General features: G+C 39.1%; 1 protein-coding gene across 20 annotated transcripts in view; it reads left to right on the top strand.

Moving 5' to 3' along the window:
• SGIP1 (SH3GL interacting endocytic adaptor 1) overlaps nt 1-16,281 on the top strand; it is a 224,350-nt gene that overhangs the window by 118,800 nt on the left and 89,269 nt on the right. For 13 of the 20 annotated variants that reach the window (XM_031933926.1, XM_031933925.1, XM_031933922.1 and 10 more), the window contains one exon: nt 14,873-14,884. The exons of the other annotated variants lie outside the window; for them this stretch is intronic. In XM_031933926.1, coding sequence (XP_031789786.1) covers nt 14,873-14,884 — 12 coding nt within the window. The remainder of the gene's footprint in view (nt 1-14,872; nt 14,885-16,281) is intronic. 20 annotated transcript variants of the gene reach the window in all.

Raw genomic sequence — 16,281 nt, 5'->3', positions numbered from 1 at the left:
AATTTTTCATACTTGGTGTGGAAGAGTGAGCTGTTATCATTACTTTAGGAAAGAGTGAGTATGTTTCTAGATGTATATAAGTTTAAAGAGAGGTTGTAACTGAAAACATATTCTTGGCTTTAGAATCCTTGCCCTCTCCTTGATAACCCATGTGTAGATACGGATGGATATAGATATAGATAGTGTTGTTGTTGTTGTTGTTGTTGTTGTTGTTGTTGTTGTTGTTGTTTAGACAGAGTCTTGTTCTGTTGCTCAGGCTGGAGAGCAATGGTACAATCTCGGCTCACTGCAACCTCCACCTCCCGGGTTCAAGCGATTCTCCAGCCTCAGTCTCCTGAGTAGATGGGATTACAGGCATGCACCACCATGCCTGGCTACTTTTTGTATTTTCAGTAGAGACAATGTTTCACCACATTGGCCAGGCTGGTCTTGAACTCCTGACCTCAGGTGATCCATCCGTCTTGGCCTCCCAAAGTGCCAGGATTACAGGCATGAGCCACCGTGCCCGATCATGTATGTATATTTTATAAATGACATATGCAGCCCTTCCTCTCCAGAGCCAGATAAGTAGAAATAACCTGAAATCCAGCTGGTGCTATGATAAAAATGACAATGATTTTGGACTTTACATGTTTCCAGTCCAAAGAGCAGACAATTATACATCTATATTTTCTTCAGGTACTAAAAAAGAAATAGGGTCTGCACCAGTTAATGATATATCAGAACGTTTTATTTAAGCTATGGTTTTTATACTACAAAAGCATCAATCATTACATTAATAGAAATGAGGAAATGTCAAATAATAAATTATTCATAATAATGGTTCACATTGGACTTCTGATTTATGTTTCTTTTGAAGTTTTTAAGATAAAGTTGTGCCTCACTTATTCTTTTCATTTATTTGTTACTATGTATCCATGAACTATAACTAATTTGATCTCTTTTATCATGAATTTGTTTTTTTTTACTTGAATAGTTTTGCTATATATATTGGACAGTCAAATTGATGAATGAAATGGGAGGAATGAATGAATCATATAATTATGTGTATATACAATATAAACTTATCTGAAAATTACTTCTCAAGACAAAGTCTCAGCAGCAAGACAAATCAAGATTTTAATTGCTGGCAACAATCCTACTGTATAGATAGACAAATAAACATAATTGTAGTCCAGATTTTGCCTTAGCCCTTGATTTTTATATAGAAATAAAATATAATGTGGGGCAGAACACCAAAAAGGCAGAAGGATAATACAGGAGTTAACTCACAGGTAAAGGTAATAGTTCTTATTCTTATCATGTTCCAGTCTGCTGACAAGATACCATGCTTACAGGGCAAAGAATGAACATCACCCAGGTTTGAGATGTTGATTTGGCATCCGTGTAAGTTAGAATACTTGCTAAGCTGTTTTAACAGAGACCAAAATAATAATGGCTTAAACTAAATAGGTGATTTCTCTCTCTCCCACATAAAAATCAAAGCTGATAGGCAGTCCCGAGGTAAAAGAGTCTTACTCCAGTGGTCACTTAAAAACCCAGGAATTTTCTGCATTATTGCTTCCCCTTTCCTAGAGTGGCACTGCTGCCTTACCACCACAAGTACTTCCATGTACCAGCCTTGGGATGGAGGAAAGAAGAAATAAAAAGAAAGAGGTTTTATTTAAGAGTTTAACTCAGAAGTTGCACGCATCACTACCACCCAGATCCCACTACCACAGTTTAATCACATGGACACATTTGCTGCAAGGGAGTCTGGAAAATGTAGTGTTTTGCTAGATAAACATGTAGCCAGCTGACATTCAGGGTTTTATTACTAAAAGACAAAAGAACAAATGGCTATTGGTGGACTTTCACAGTTAGTTTCTGCCACTATGTCCTGAATTATATTGTATCTGCATCTTAAGGTTAGAATTAAGTAATCTCAAATTATTTCAGGGAGTTCATTAGGAAATGTGACTTCTTCTCATATATGTTTAAAATTATTTCCAGTGCCTATTGAATCCAGAATGTTCTAAAATAATTTTCTAATCACTAATTTATAAATACTGGTGATACTGTGCTGCTTGTTAGCTAACAGCGGGGTGAACAGAGACACTCCAACAACAGTACAGTGTCCCTCTGCTTATGTAGGTTCACTGTTTTTTGAGGCAGACTGTTCCACTGTTGAAAGAAAAATCTTCCTTTTATTAAACCAAATATGTAATTTTGTCCTTGATTGTAGTTGTACTCTTTAAAGGATGAACAAAGGGTAAAGCCCCTTCTTTTACCAGTGAGTTTTCCATGAAGCAGAATGACTCCAACTCCAAGTTTAGCGTGCCGGATGTTTATTAAGGAGTGACCTTGGACTTAATACCTGTGGTGTGGGTGGGCAGAGGGAGAAGTTGAGCTTTTTTACACAACCAACAGCAGCCTGAGCTGATCCCAGGCAAACTCGGGAACTAGTAGGAGCCTTCAGAGTTAGTGTGAGTTTGGCTAAGATGAATAACCTTGATACTGCTCAATCAATCAGTGCTCTGATGTGGGCCACACTAGGAAGGGACATGCCCTTGGGTTAGGTTCTCTGCAGTTGAGGCAGATCCTGAGGTGCTGACAATTGAAGGCTTCCAGCAGCTGGTGCAAGGAACCCTTCTGAAGAAGATTCTGCATGGCACATTTTGGTGTCCATCCCAAATTCCCTGTTCTTGACGTAAGCCCTAGTATATCATTGCCATTCAGTTAATGCTTGTAAGTGAGTGAGTGAGTGAGTGAGTGAGTGAGTGAGTGAGTGAGTGAGTGAACAAATACGTGAATGGGACCAGGCCAAGGACAGAGAACTGTGGCATGTCATCACCTTCCAGTTTTACAGCCATCCACTAATAACACCCTTCAGCCTCCTTTGTTCACCACACAATGATTCTCCTAACTGTGCCCTAATCCTGGGCACATATTTTCATTCATTTTTTTCAAAATAATACTGAATTTGAGAGACCTGGGGTGTCTACGGCCTTGCCTGGATCTACCAGGCCAGAAACCCTATCAGGGAGAGTGATAGGTTCAGTTTGCCCTTTTTTTTTGCGCTGGCACCTAGGGTTATCACCTTCTTTTCCAAGTGCTTTCTGGCCATCTGTTTAAATATTTTGTTCTAGAATTTTGGATTAATCACAAGGAGGTGTGTAGTAACAGAAAGCACATGTCACATGGATTCAGATTGTCCTGGGCCCCAGCCCAGGTTGACCACTTTCTGCCTGTGTAACCTTAGACAAGCCCCATAACTGTTCTGATCCCCCATTTCTGCCACTGTAAAGGAAGGATGATAAGAATCCTTAAGGACTTTTTGTGCAGAAGATCCTAATAACAGTACATGATGTGTAATTGGTACTCTGCAATTGTTTGTTTCTTCATTGCTTAACCTAGATTCTTTTTTAAAAAACACTTCTCCTTTTACAAGGGCCATGCTCTGCTTCCCCATGTTCAGCCTCCTAACCTAAGAGCATACTGTTTTCATGTCCTGGATTAGAATGTATCTACATCTCGAGGTTAGAATTCAGTTAAAGCAGCTTGGAGTTCTCTTGCCTGTATCAGACTTTAATTCTGAGTCAAATCTGATCCACCTTTTAGAGGAACTACTTTTAAGTTAGTTTTCTCCATTTTGGACAATTGTGGTTGATTTTTCTTTAAACACAAATAGAAACTTTGTATATACCCCCGAATGAACTGAGGTACAGTGGGAAAAGTGACAGCCCTGACCTCAGCCTCTTGCTAGCAGTACTGCTTAGGTAAGGTACTTCAACCTCAGTGAAAGTCTCGGTTTCTTTCTGTCTGAAATGGAACAAATAGCTACCTTACAGGGTGGTTGTTGCCACGGTCATCTCTTTCTGCTAGTGCAGTGTAGAGACCACTCTCCCTAAAGGAGGAGACAGATACAGGTGCAACACGAACAGTTCTGTAGTTTGCTTGCTTTACACCACACTCCCTACATTTAGGGTAGAAGCAAACCTCCATTATATCATACAAGAAATGGCTTTGTTCTTAAAGAGTAAAATAATTTTTTGAAGGAGGCTAAATAAAATAATCAGTGCAGGAATGAATTATAAGGAAATATGCCTTCACACACACATATACAGACAAACACACACACACACACACACAAACAAGTCAGAATTCAACATACAATTGAATTGAATTGAATACAATTCCCTTTAAGATAATTTGAGGGAAATAGAAACGAGGCTTATTCCAGTGATGTCCCAATTACTCAAACAAGTGGGTTCTACCTCCTTTTAGTTGATGACGTTTGGTATGTTGCAAACCCAGTGCCTTGGTTTCTTCGTCTATTAATGGAGTGACTCCCATACCTACTTCATTGGGCTATTTTGAGGGTTGAATGATTTAATGTATGTCAAGTACTCATAATAGAAGCTACATGTAAAGATTGTCTCATTGCTATAGATGCTAGAGCACATTTTAAAGAATATCATTAATAGTGAAAAAAAAAAAATACAAAAAACTAGCCGGGCGAGGTGGCGGGCGCCTGTAGTCCCAGCTACTCGGGAGGCTGAGGCAGGAGAATGGTGTAAATCCAGGAGGCGGAGCTTGCAGTGAGCTGAGATCCGGCCACTGCACTCCAGCCTGGGTGACACAGCGAGACTCCGTCTCACACACACACACAAAAAATAGTGATAAATAACTCAAATTTCCAAAAGTAATTTAGAACCAAGACCAGTAATTAATTACCCATCAATTACCCTAAGCATCAAGCTGGGAAAGTGTGTTAAATTTTTGTGATGCCTATGAACTGGTTTTGCAGATAATTCCAGAAGGAAGCATCCCTAAATTGTTTTGAGTACCATCAACATCCCCTGCATACATATGGTACTTCTTTGGGAGACCTATTGAAGGCTAACATTCACAATGGCACACTTCATCGTGCGTCATGGATAACTGACTTTGTTTCTAACTCCCCCTTCAAATCATTTCACCAAATATACGTTGAGCACCCTCCATGCGGCAGGCACTGAGAGCTAATACCAGAAATATTGAGCAGTCTGAGAAAACAACATCTAGCAGCAACCAGAAGCTGAAATATTTCTTGTGGTTCAAGCCCTTGCCTGTCTTCACTTCAGTTTTCTGATTGAAGACGTGGTCTACTGCAGTCCACATTCCTCTGGCCTCCGTTTCCAGGTCTCCTGGCTTGCTCACCCTTCCTAGGATCTCAGACATGGACATCTCCATTCCTTCCAAATCCCACCCGGAGCACGTCTGACACATCTGCGTATGTGCTGTGCTCCCCAGGTACCTTAAAACCTGTGGCTCGCATGGCTTTTGTGGAGGTGAGAAGACAAATGCCATGGTTTAATCCTTGATGTGATCTTTTATGCTGCCATGGATTCCTTTATTTTTGTTTTTTTGGTGAGCCAATAATCCCTTCTGGCTTACCTTGAGAAGGTGTCTTTCAACTACAAGGATTTTGCTCCTTACTGATTAAGAAATTGTGCTCTGGAGTAAGTCATTCTGGCTTTGCATTTATTATCCATGTAGCCCCGAGCAAATTACTTAACTCTTTAAGCCTCAGTCAAGGCTTAATCAAGTGTAAAATAAGATTAATAATACTGCCCACTTCATAGGATATTTGTAAGAATTAAGAAAGTAATGCATGTAAGGTGCTTAGTACTTTGTAAGGAAGTTTATGTAAGGTCTAAAAGAAATGCTTAGTAAATAATAGCTATTATTAATCAGAATAACAATAGAATGCCAAAGTCATCTTTAAGATCATTGATGACTTTGAGAACTTGTCATGGTCATGAATTTGGTAGTGGCAGCTGTGAACACAAATTCTGTGTGTCAGATGTTTCACATACATGAATTCGTTCATCCTCCCAACAACCCTGTGAGATCAGTACTATTATTATCCCCACTTTACAGATGAGAAGATTGAGACATTCAGGGATTTATTAACTCACTCGAGGCATCACAGCTAGTAAGTGAAGTTGCTGGGATTTAAACCCAGAAAGTTCAGTTTCTAATTGAGAACTCTTAACCACTATATTACACTAGTTTTGATGAAAGCTATTGGCTCTCTTTCTAGAAAAAAGTTCACTAGCTCATTCAAACTATTTTACATACAATTTCTGAATGCTCACATGAAACAAACCTTTGGAAGGATATAGATCCTAGCACAAAGGGCCCACCTCATAGACTTTCTCCCCATTGAGTCCATCCACACAGACTCTCTTCTACGGTACAGCACTTCATATATTGTACGATGTGACAGGAGAGCGAGGTTGAGTTGATACCTTGGCAGGTCAGGTTTAAACGCTACTGTGTGACATGTGATTTCTCATTTATTGAAATTATCTGATTATATATCCAGATTGTATGCACTTTTGTTTTCAATGTTAAGGAATGATGTTGTTTTTATATGACTCATTTATTTCAGTTTCCCTAATCAATTAATCAATCAGCAAGCCCTTTTTATGTCAATGGCACATTATAATAATGCTATGTGTTTTATAAATGCCCAGTCATGATCAAAAGGATGAAATGAGCAGCAGCACTATTAAGCCATCTAGGAGGTAGTTGATAGCCCCATTTTACAGAAAAACCAGCATAGAAAGGTCAAGAGACAAGGATAAATAGAACGAACACAGGCTTTTGAGTATGTATCTTATTATCTGTGTGACCATAGGCACGTTCCTTAACTCTGAGCTTCAGATGTCATGTCTGTAAAATGGGAAAAAATGTGTCTACCTTCTTATGACAAGAGAAAATATTGTAAAATATCAAGTTCAGTGCTGTCTCCCAGAAGAGGCACCATTAAATATCAATCACCTTCTCAGCTTTGCTTTCCTTTTCCTTAAGTTCAGAGACTTGTAGGAAGCAGAAGGAAAATAAAAATAGTGAGGGAGGACTTGAGCAAAGTCACAAGGGTTGAGAGAAATGATGTGAGAGCAGGAGCCCACCTGCCCTGGCATGTAGGCTAGTGCCTTCTCCCTTCCTCTGGAAAGTAAGTGATACAGTGAAATAAAGAATCTGACATTGAGCCATGAAGGAACAATTAGTTTAATCTTCATCCTGGAGATTTGCAATGCATAACTATTTAACCAAAAAAATATGAGGAGGGGGAAATAGCTTTGAACTGGAGACAGTCTGGTGTTGTTTGCCTGTTCCATGTGGCCCACCCACCCTTCCACCCCCAAATTAGCCTGCCAGAGAGCAAAATCCATGAATTTGCTGCTGCTTGGTAACACCACCCCCTTTCCTGTCCTCACTTTGGCAGAAGGTTCAGAACCCCTTTGAGTTCAGTGAAAACAAAGAGTCATCAGTGGAGGAGGTGAGCTCCAGTCTCCTACACACCAGCATTCTCTCCTGGTAGAAACAGTGCACGGTGCAAGGAGAGGCTAAAGATTGCATGCATTCTGGTGCTAGGCACTCAGCCCAGAACTCTTATGCAGGGAATCAGAAGGCAGAAGTTCAGCTTGTGTTCTACTCGTCAAGGAAAGCTTCGTAGGGTAAACGTGACTTTGATTGGTCTAGACCAGGGGTATCAAACATGGGCCATATAAACTGCCACTCCATCCCCAAATCTTCAACAGATAATGCCACTAAATCCCAGATACAGGCTGAGAAGCCAGCCCCTCTAGACAGACCTGCAGGCAGCTGGACCAACATCAGCTAGAGTTAGCATATGAGATGCAACTTTTGTTTTTTCCAGGACTTACAGAGGATAGATGGGAAAATATGTGGAAACTTTCTTTTTTCTTCTCAACATTGTAATAAATCATGTACTGTATGCAGAAGAATTAGTTTTGTATCTGATACTGTTTTTTCATTCCTTCATTACCAATTTTTTTTCCTAGGAATTTTTCTGTTGTTTCCTGACATTTAAAATCCACACCTTTCATGCCCACTTACTCTGATAAAAAGAAATCCTGAGCTGTATGAATATTCACTATTCAACCTGGAATGCCTTTGTCATGATTTCTCCAATTAATGTTGATTGTACCTTCTGAGTCAATGTAAGTGTTAGATTTTTCTTACATAAACACAATTCCTACATCGTGTTATACTGTCTCAGGCAAGCTGACCTGATTTGAGGGTTCTGGAAACATGATCACTATGGTTGGAGATCACAAACACTCAATTTCTGTAACCAACTCAAAATTTAATTGAATAAGTCTATGTACTCACAATATTGACACATCGTATAAAATATTAGGATGGCCTCAGTAGAAGTAGCAAATTATTGAATTATATGCTTTTTATTATAATGTTAAGTGTAATCAAAAACGCTAACTTTTATATCTTTAAGGTCTGCCTTGATTTTAAATGTCAGTAGCATTTAGAATTTAAAACTATTTTGATTCGCTAAGGGCCATAATCAGGGTAGAATGTGCTCTGCAAAGAAGCAATCAATTTTGAAAGTAAGTTTTTAACAGAAGCCTACTTTGTGAACCGTTTACTCAATGTTGGGTTTCTAACAACTGATCCTGCACCCAGAGTTTGTAGGTTGTCTACTTTTTCTCTAAGGAGGCATTTTCTCTAGGGCCCACAGCAGTGAATGACACATAGCAAGTACTTAGAAAATACTTGTTGATTGTCTGGGTGGACGGATGCACCACGGGGCGTTATATAAAATGTATGCTGTATCTAGCTCTGCTATAATGCAATTTACGTTACTCGCATTATTTTACAAACAGAGCAAATTTATGGTTCTCAGTTCCTTTGATCTTTTCCTCTTCAACTTAACCAAGTTTCTTTTTCCACTACTTGATGGGTGAACAACGAGTAATAGCTTCCTGTTTATTCATCTACAATGTGTAGGTTCTTTTAAAAAGTTTATTAATGTGTTCTTTTCTGTGAGTCTTAGTGCACATCCAGTGAGATCGTTTTCTCATCTAAAGCCTGAGGTTTTCAGTCATTTAGTTGTCTTCAACCTTGAAGGTCACGTATCAATGATTATCTTTCTTATACAATTATACTTATTTTTTTACTAAGGAGTTTCTAAAAATATGTGAATAATAGTATAAATAAGCATAACAGTACAAGAAAGAAAAAAAAAATCTATCCCTTTGCCTGCTGAAGGAGATTTCATTTTAGTGGCAGCAGTCTACAGCAGTAAATGTACTTTTTACTGTTTTAGAAAAAAATCTTAGAGTGCGAATCACTCACATTAATTATGTCAAAAAAAATTTTCCTCAAAGACTGGGGAGAATTTCCTTTCTAAACCGAATGAAGGTGATATTTCCTTCCAACTTAACATCTGCCTAAAGGACAGCCTCTAACTGCCCATGGACTTTGGAGCTGCTGCTTGAAACAGCGGCCAGCACAGAAGAGATGTAGAGCCATGGTTGCCAGCCTAGCTGCCTGTCCCAACGCGGGCAACAGAGACAGAGGGCAAATGGACTGACCTCAGTGTGTTTTGCCCAACCAAAACACCTTTCCACTTTGTAACCTATTTGAAGCCCATCTTAATTTCATTATTTTTTAAACATGGCACATGGGGAATCAAAATGAGTTTCCTAAAAGGAATGACAAAGGGCAGCACATATCATAACCAGGTATTTTCTGAGATTTTTTCATCCATGCCTCTTCTCAACACCAACAGTTACTAAATGTCCACACCTCAGAACTCCTGATAAGTACCAACAATAAGCTGCACTGGCGCAGAGTAAAGCCAGAATCTCCATGGTGGTCTTCAAGAGCCTCAAGATTCCCCCATCCCTAGACTAACATCTGCCATTCTTCCCTCTCCTTCTACTCCTCCCTGGCTCCCTGGGAGCCCTCTTCCCCTAGATAGCTGTGTTGTGACCTCCCTCACCAACTTCCTCTGTTTGCTCAGTCACTTTCTCAAGGAAGCCTCCCCTGACCACCTTACATAAAATCACAAAACCCTCTGCCCTGGAATTCCTGAACCCCTTTATTTGCTCTACTTTTTAAAATTGCATTTGTCATCTTCTCAAATACCAAATACTTTCCTTATTTAATTAGTACACAGTCATGTGTTGCTTAATTGGTGTTAGACAATTTTATCATTGTGTGCACAACACAGAATGCACTTAGACAAACCTAGATGGCACAGCCTACCACACCTCTAGGTTGTGTGGTGTAACCTAGTGCTCCCAGTCTGCAAATATGTATGGCATATTACTGTATTGAATACCATAGGCAAATGTAACATAATCATATCTGCGAATCCAAACATATCTAAACATAAAAAAGTACAGCAAAAATATGGTATGAAAGATTTGTTTTAATGGTACACCTGTATAAAGCATTTACCATGAATGGAGTTCACAGGGCTCATAGTTGCTCTGAGTCAGTGAGTGGATGTGAAGGCCTAGGACATGACTGGGCACTGCTGTAGACTTTGTAAACACTGTACAGTTAGGCTACCCTAAATTTATAAAATTAGCCTTATAACTCTTTTACTTTGTAAACTTCTAAATTTTTTAAAACGTATTGACTCTTCTGTTATAACATTTAACCCAAAAACATTGTACAGCTGTACAAAAATACTTTATACTCTTTCTTTATAGTATTTACAGTAAATACTTTCTTTATACTCTATTCTACAAGCTTTTATTCTATTAAAATTTTTTCTTTTCACTTCTTAAACTTTTTAATTAAAAACTGAGACACAAACACAAACATTGGCCTAGACCTACACAAGGTTGGGACCAGCAACATCACTGTCTTTTGCCTCCACCTTTTATATCACTGGAAGGCCTTCAGGGGCAATAACACACATGGAGTTGTCACCTCCTCAGGTGACAGTGCCTTCTTCTGAAATACTTCCTGAAGGACGTGCACAAGGCTGTTTTACCGTTAGTTAACTTGTTTTTTATAAGTGGAAGGAGTATACTCAAAAAATAACAATAAATAGTATAGTAAATACATACACCAGTAACAGCCATTTATTATCAAGTATTATGTACTTAATAATCCTGGCAGCACAGGAGGTTTGTTTCCACCAGCATCACCACAAGCGCATGGGTAATGCGTCGCACTGTGATATCACGAGGCAGTAGAAATTTTTCAACTCTATCATAATCTTATGGGACCACCATCGTATATGCAGTCCATCGTTGACCAAAACGTCTGTATAAAATGCATGACAGTATTTATTACTGATTATCTTTCTCCTTCCTCTACTACCAGATGTAAACCCATTGGAGCTTTTATCGCCTTTTCTGTTGTTCACTAATATCCCTAAAATAGTGTCTGGTATTTACTAGGTGCTCAATAAATATCTGTTAATGGTTTAATAAATGAATAATCCTTTTTCTCCTTGTGAATACCCAAGTAGTCATAAATAGCTGAGACAAAGTGATTATTTTATAATAGAATCCCATTTATTAAAATATAAAGATTCGGACTGGGCATAGTGGCTCATGCCTATAATTCCAGTGCTTTGGGAAGCCACATTGGGAGGATTGCTTGAGACCAGGAGTTTGAGACCAGTCTGAGCAACATAGCGAGACCCAGTCTTTACAAAAAATAAAATAAAAATAAAATTAGCCAGGCGTGGTGGCATGCACCTGTAATCCCAGCTACTCAGGAGGCTGAGACGGAAGGATCGCTTGAGCCCAGGAGTTCAAGGTTAGAGTAAGCTATGATTACACCACTGCACTTCAGCCTGAGGAATAAAACTAGACCTTATCTCTTAAAATACATCATATAAACAAAAATAAAAAGAGAAAGATTCAGGATACAGTCATCCTATTTTTCAGGTTCAATGATTGCAGACTCTTAAAAGGCTTACAGATTCAACCTGATATTTTATGTCTTGATCCCACTCTATAATGCCTGATGCCAAAAATTCCCATGACAGCTCAATTCCTTGTTAAGCTGGGCAGCAAGCAGGGATGTAATCAGAGCACAAAAGCTTAATGTAAGTGATCATCAAAACTGGTTTATATTTTCTTCATTCACCTCTATTAGCTTTGAGTCTCAAACAGAATTCAATTTTGAATTGGTTTCTAACCCCTCATGCAAAAATGTTGGTAGCAACAAACCTAACTTGAATGAATACTTGCATTTTACTATGTTATTTGGAGTAATAACAGCCAGAGAGAGAGACTCTCCAGCTGCAGAGGGTAGGGGTCTATGAGTTCCTTGAAAGCTGTTGATTATGGGATAAGCCGCCTTTCAACAAGCCATGTAAGTCAGAAATTGTGTTTTCTTAGGCTCTTGAACAAAAAAAAAAAAAAGTCCCTGTACTTCGTAACCATTCAATGGTTATATTTTAGGTAAATTTATATTTTATCAAAAAATTCACTTACTCTATTTCTATTTACAAGTAAGCCCAGAGGGATATCTCTCTTTCCCATTTCTCTTATTTATCTTTTCCATAATTAAAAATAAACTCTGATGCTACTAGCTCATTTTAAATCAAATATATATTTGCTTTTTCCTATCTTTGTTTTTATTGTTTTTTTCAACATTTTAAGGAAATCTTTAAGCTAAGAGGTCGAGGTCATAGCCTAGGTGTTGATAGCTGCTGCCATAGCAAAACAACATATTAAATAAAGATGGTTTAATATATCAGGTAGCCTGAGGTGGAGAGGTGTAGGGAGGAGGGGAGGGATAACACTTATCATTTCTGTGTTCACGTTTAGTCTTCTGATTTTAATTATATAAGATGCATTTTATTTTAGAAAAGGCTGAGAAATTTACCTTATAAATAAGAGTTTTAGTTCAAGTGCTGAAAACTACAAGGGTGTAGCCCCTTTCTTGGCCCTTAACTATTCTGAAGCATTAGTTTTCGCTCTAGGAGAAAATTCTGCCCTGGACATCTGAGCACATAATCTTCACTAATGTTGTACAAAGCTGTGCCATTTCTTTAGAACGTTTGTAACATGGGTAGCACCTGAGGTCACTAATAGACAGAGAAATTAACAGTTAAGTAGGAGCTAACTGAAATATTTATGGAGCTGGTGAAAGAACCATTACAACTGAGGACACATGGCTTGTGCCATATATAATTCAGCCTTATTTCAAAGAACAATTTTTTTTTTTAATTTCAAAAGACACTGTGCTTCAAACATTTGTATAATGTTACAATGGCTCCCCATAAAGGGAATTTATAAACTTGTGTTGAGCGCCTCACTCTATGTTTGGGGCTAGAGAGAAGCCATGCATAGCCATTATTGTGAGCTAATAATCAAGTGGAGACATCTAAACAATACAGAACAAAATAAAAATTGCAGAAATGTACTAGCAATGTGTACCTTTGTTCCCTGAGGCTAATAAATGTCAGGCAAATACAAAGGCCTTCAATATTTATTTATTATTTTGAACAAAAGGACTGAGTCACAATCAAACCAGAGAAGGGAGCAATGTATTTTGGCAGGAAAATCTGGGAAAGGTCTTATGGAAGAAATGTTACTGACCTTGAAAAATGAGTAATTTTGATTCGGGGAGAGGGAGAAGTAGCATGGGAAGAAGACAGGGAAGCGTGTAAGTGCGTGGCACATCCAAGAGAGCCAGGAGAGTGCAGCGAGGTGCAGGCTTCATAGAAAGTCAACGGAGGAAGATGAGGTTGGGAAGGGAAGCTGCAGCCCTTCACCAAAGCATTAAATTCCATAGAATGGAGTTGGCATTCTATTTTCTGGATAGCAAGGAGGTTTTTTAAGGGCAGAATGATATATTCACTTCACTATTTTTGGAAAATGATTCCGAAGATAGTGTGAAGGATGGATTAGGAGATGAAGCTGGAAATAGGACCATCAGCTAGGAAGCGAATGTACTGTCAGTGAGGGATAATGAAGGCCTCATTAAGATAGGAGCTGAGGAACTAAGAGGGCATTCTGAGGGGCCATTGACCACTCACAGGGAGAAGAATTCATAATTGTCTGTGGAGAATAGGGGGAAATCAAGGATGGGATCAAAGAAGAACTGACAGTTCTAGCCATGGTGACTTGGGAGAAGATGATAGGTCCTGGGTTCCCCGGTGAGACTGGAGTTTCTGGAAAGTCTCATGTTTTTGTTTCATGACCATGCCTGGCTACAATGCATGAGTAGTATTTTCCAACTCCTCTCAATATTATGAAGCATAATTTTTTTATTGTCAAGCCACAAATCTGTTTGATAAAAGTAAACCATTCAAAAGAAAGATTAGGCCAGGCATGGTGGTTCACACCTCTAATCCCAGAACTTTGGGAGGCTGAGGTGGGGGGATCACTTGAGCCCAGAAGTTCAAGACTAGCCTGGGCAATATAGCAAGACCCTATCTTTACAAAAATAAAAATAATTAGCCAGAGACTGTGGTACATGCTTATAGTCCTAGCTACATGGGAGGCTGAGGTGGGAGGATCTCTTGAGACCAGGAATTGAGGGTTTCAGTGAGCTATGATTATGCCACTGCACTCCTCCCTGGGCACAGAGCAAGACAGACTCTGTCAGAAAAAGAAAGAGAGAAAAAGAAAGGAAGAAAGAAAGATGGAAAGAAAGAAGAGAGAGACGGAGGGAGGGAGGGAGGGAAGAAGGAAGGAGGGAAAGAAGAAGGAAGGAAGGAAGGAAGGAAGGAACGAAGGAACGAAGGAAGGAAGGAAGGAAGGAAAGAAGGAAAGAGAAAGAAGAAATAAATAGAGAAAGAAAGAAAGAGAGAAGGAGGGAGGGAGGGAGGGAGGAAGGAAGGAAGGAAGGAGCAAGCTTAGAATGTGCTTAGATGCCCAGATGAAGTCCACACTGATGCCCTCTGTAGCTTGAACTAAAGACAGCAGCCTAGGAATGACCATATCAGACCCCCACAGGAAGCATTTATAAAAGCAGTGTCTTCAAGAGCTGCCTTAAGTAAGGTTATCCTGAGTCTTGTCTTGTTTCTTCTTGAAAATACATTTCACCTCTCTCATTTTCTCTTTCTTCTTCCTCCCCATGCCTACGCTTTTAGAGGAAAAGTCCGGTAAGAATTAAGTCCTTTCCACTTTTGGGGCAAACATTATTTATTCTGTTTATTTGCATTATCTGCATATCTAAGGACTGACTGTGTTTAACACTTAAACAAGGTTTTGAACTTTAAAAACAAACCTTTGTGAACCATGACCAGGTCTCATTATGCCACATGGGAAAAAAAGGAAGTTGGTTGCTAAGTGATTTTACAAACCCGTTATTAAGGGCCTTGGGGTAATTTTATAAAGATTCACCTCTGCCTCAATCACAGCCATATGATCAAATATTTTTGGTACTAAGTTTCATTTATTGCAGTTTCCACTGGAATTAGTCAAGCTACATATACATATCATGAGCTAAGCAAATGTTTTTTAAGTTAATTTTTGATTAGTGTACAACATAGTAGCATCTGGAATGCCTATGAAGCTGGCCTGGGAATGGGGAGCTGTAGGGAAGCTGGGGGGTTTTATTTTGTTTTTGTTTCAGTAAATCCAAATATTCCCTCCTGGAATTGTCAGAGACCGGAAAAGAGGATCTTTATAAAATGTAAATTACCTCTTGGATGTTAATTTTTAGTAGCAGTGGGTGATTTTTAGTGGCAACACAAGTCTGATACGATGTACCTACATCGTTTTATTTTAGAGCAACACAACGAACAGATCTCAAAAAATAAAATCAGTTTGTTCTCTTCTTGGTTGCCTGGTTTGTTGGGAACATGTTCTCAGGATGCTGATGCATGGCTGACAGAGGTGACCTCTCTGTTGGAAAATAGGAAAATATTATGTTCCATGTTCACAGCACCAAGTGGTTGGTTTGTTGTTAACGCACCTAGGTGGGTGGTGCAGTAAGTGCTTTCACCTCTTATCCTTCCCACTGACCAAATCCTGGCAGCCACTCCACCACATACAGGATACTGTGCTTACAGAAAAGCCATAGGATAGGAGGGAGGCGGAACAGAGACACAGGAAGGACAAAAATATGAGACCAAAACATTAAAATGTCTCAAAATATGAGCCCCATTCTTCTGGTTTCCAAAAATAACATAAGGAGCTACAATTATGATTATTACTAAGCTAAATGACCCGCTTCTGAGTAATTCAGAATCAACTATGCATCGCCTGTTCTGTGGCAGCAGAACATTACTGGTGCTCTTTAATAGCCTTTCCTTACACTTTTCCAATTTCATTTATTCTTGTGGACCCTGAATGTTTTTCTGAATTAACCAAATTTGGCCACTTCAAATATCCACAGGACTGTGTGGCCTGAAGTTTGTCTATGGTGCTTTAAAACTTCTCTCTTTTTCATTAATTTTTCTCCTGTTGTCCTTCACGGCAATTTTAACTGCAAGAATTTCCCCCTGTCACTCCCTCACCTAATTTTTCTTTGGAAATGTCCATCTTGATTCCTCAG

Source organism: Piliocolobus tephrosceles, chromosome 1 (genome assembly GCF_002776525.5).
Source record: "Piliocolobus tephrosceles isolate RC106 chromosome 1, ASM277652v3, whole genome shotgun sequence".
NCBI classification, from domain to species: Eukaryota; Metazoa; Chordata; class Mammalia; order Primates; family Cercopithecidae; genus Piliocolobus; species Piliocolobus tephrosceles.
The sequence above is the reverse complement of the archived record's forward strand: the minus strand, read 5'-3'. Positions and strand labels throughout refer to the sequence as shown.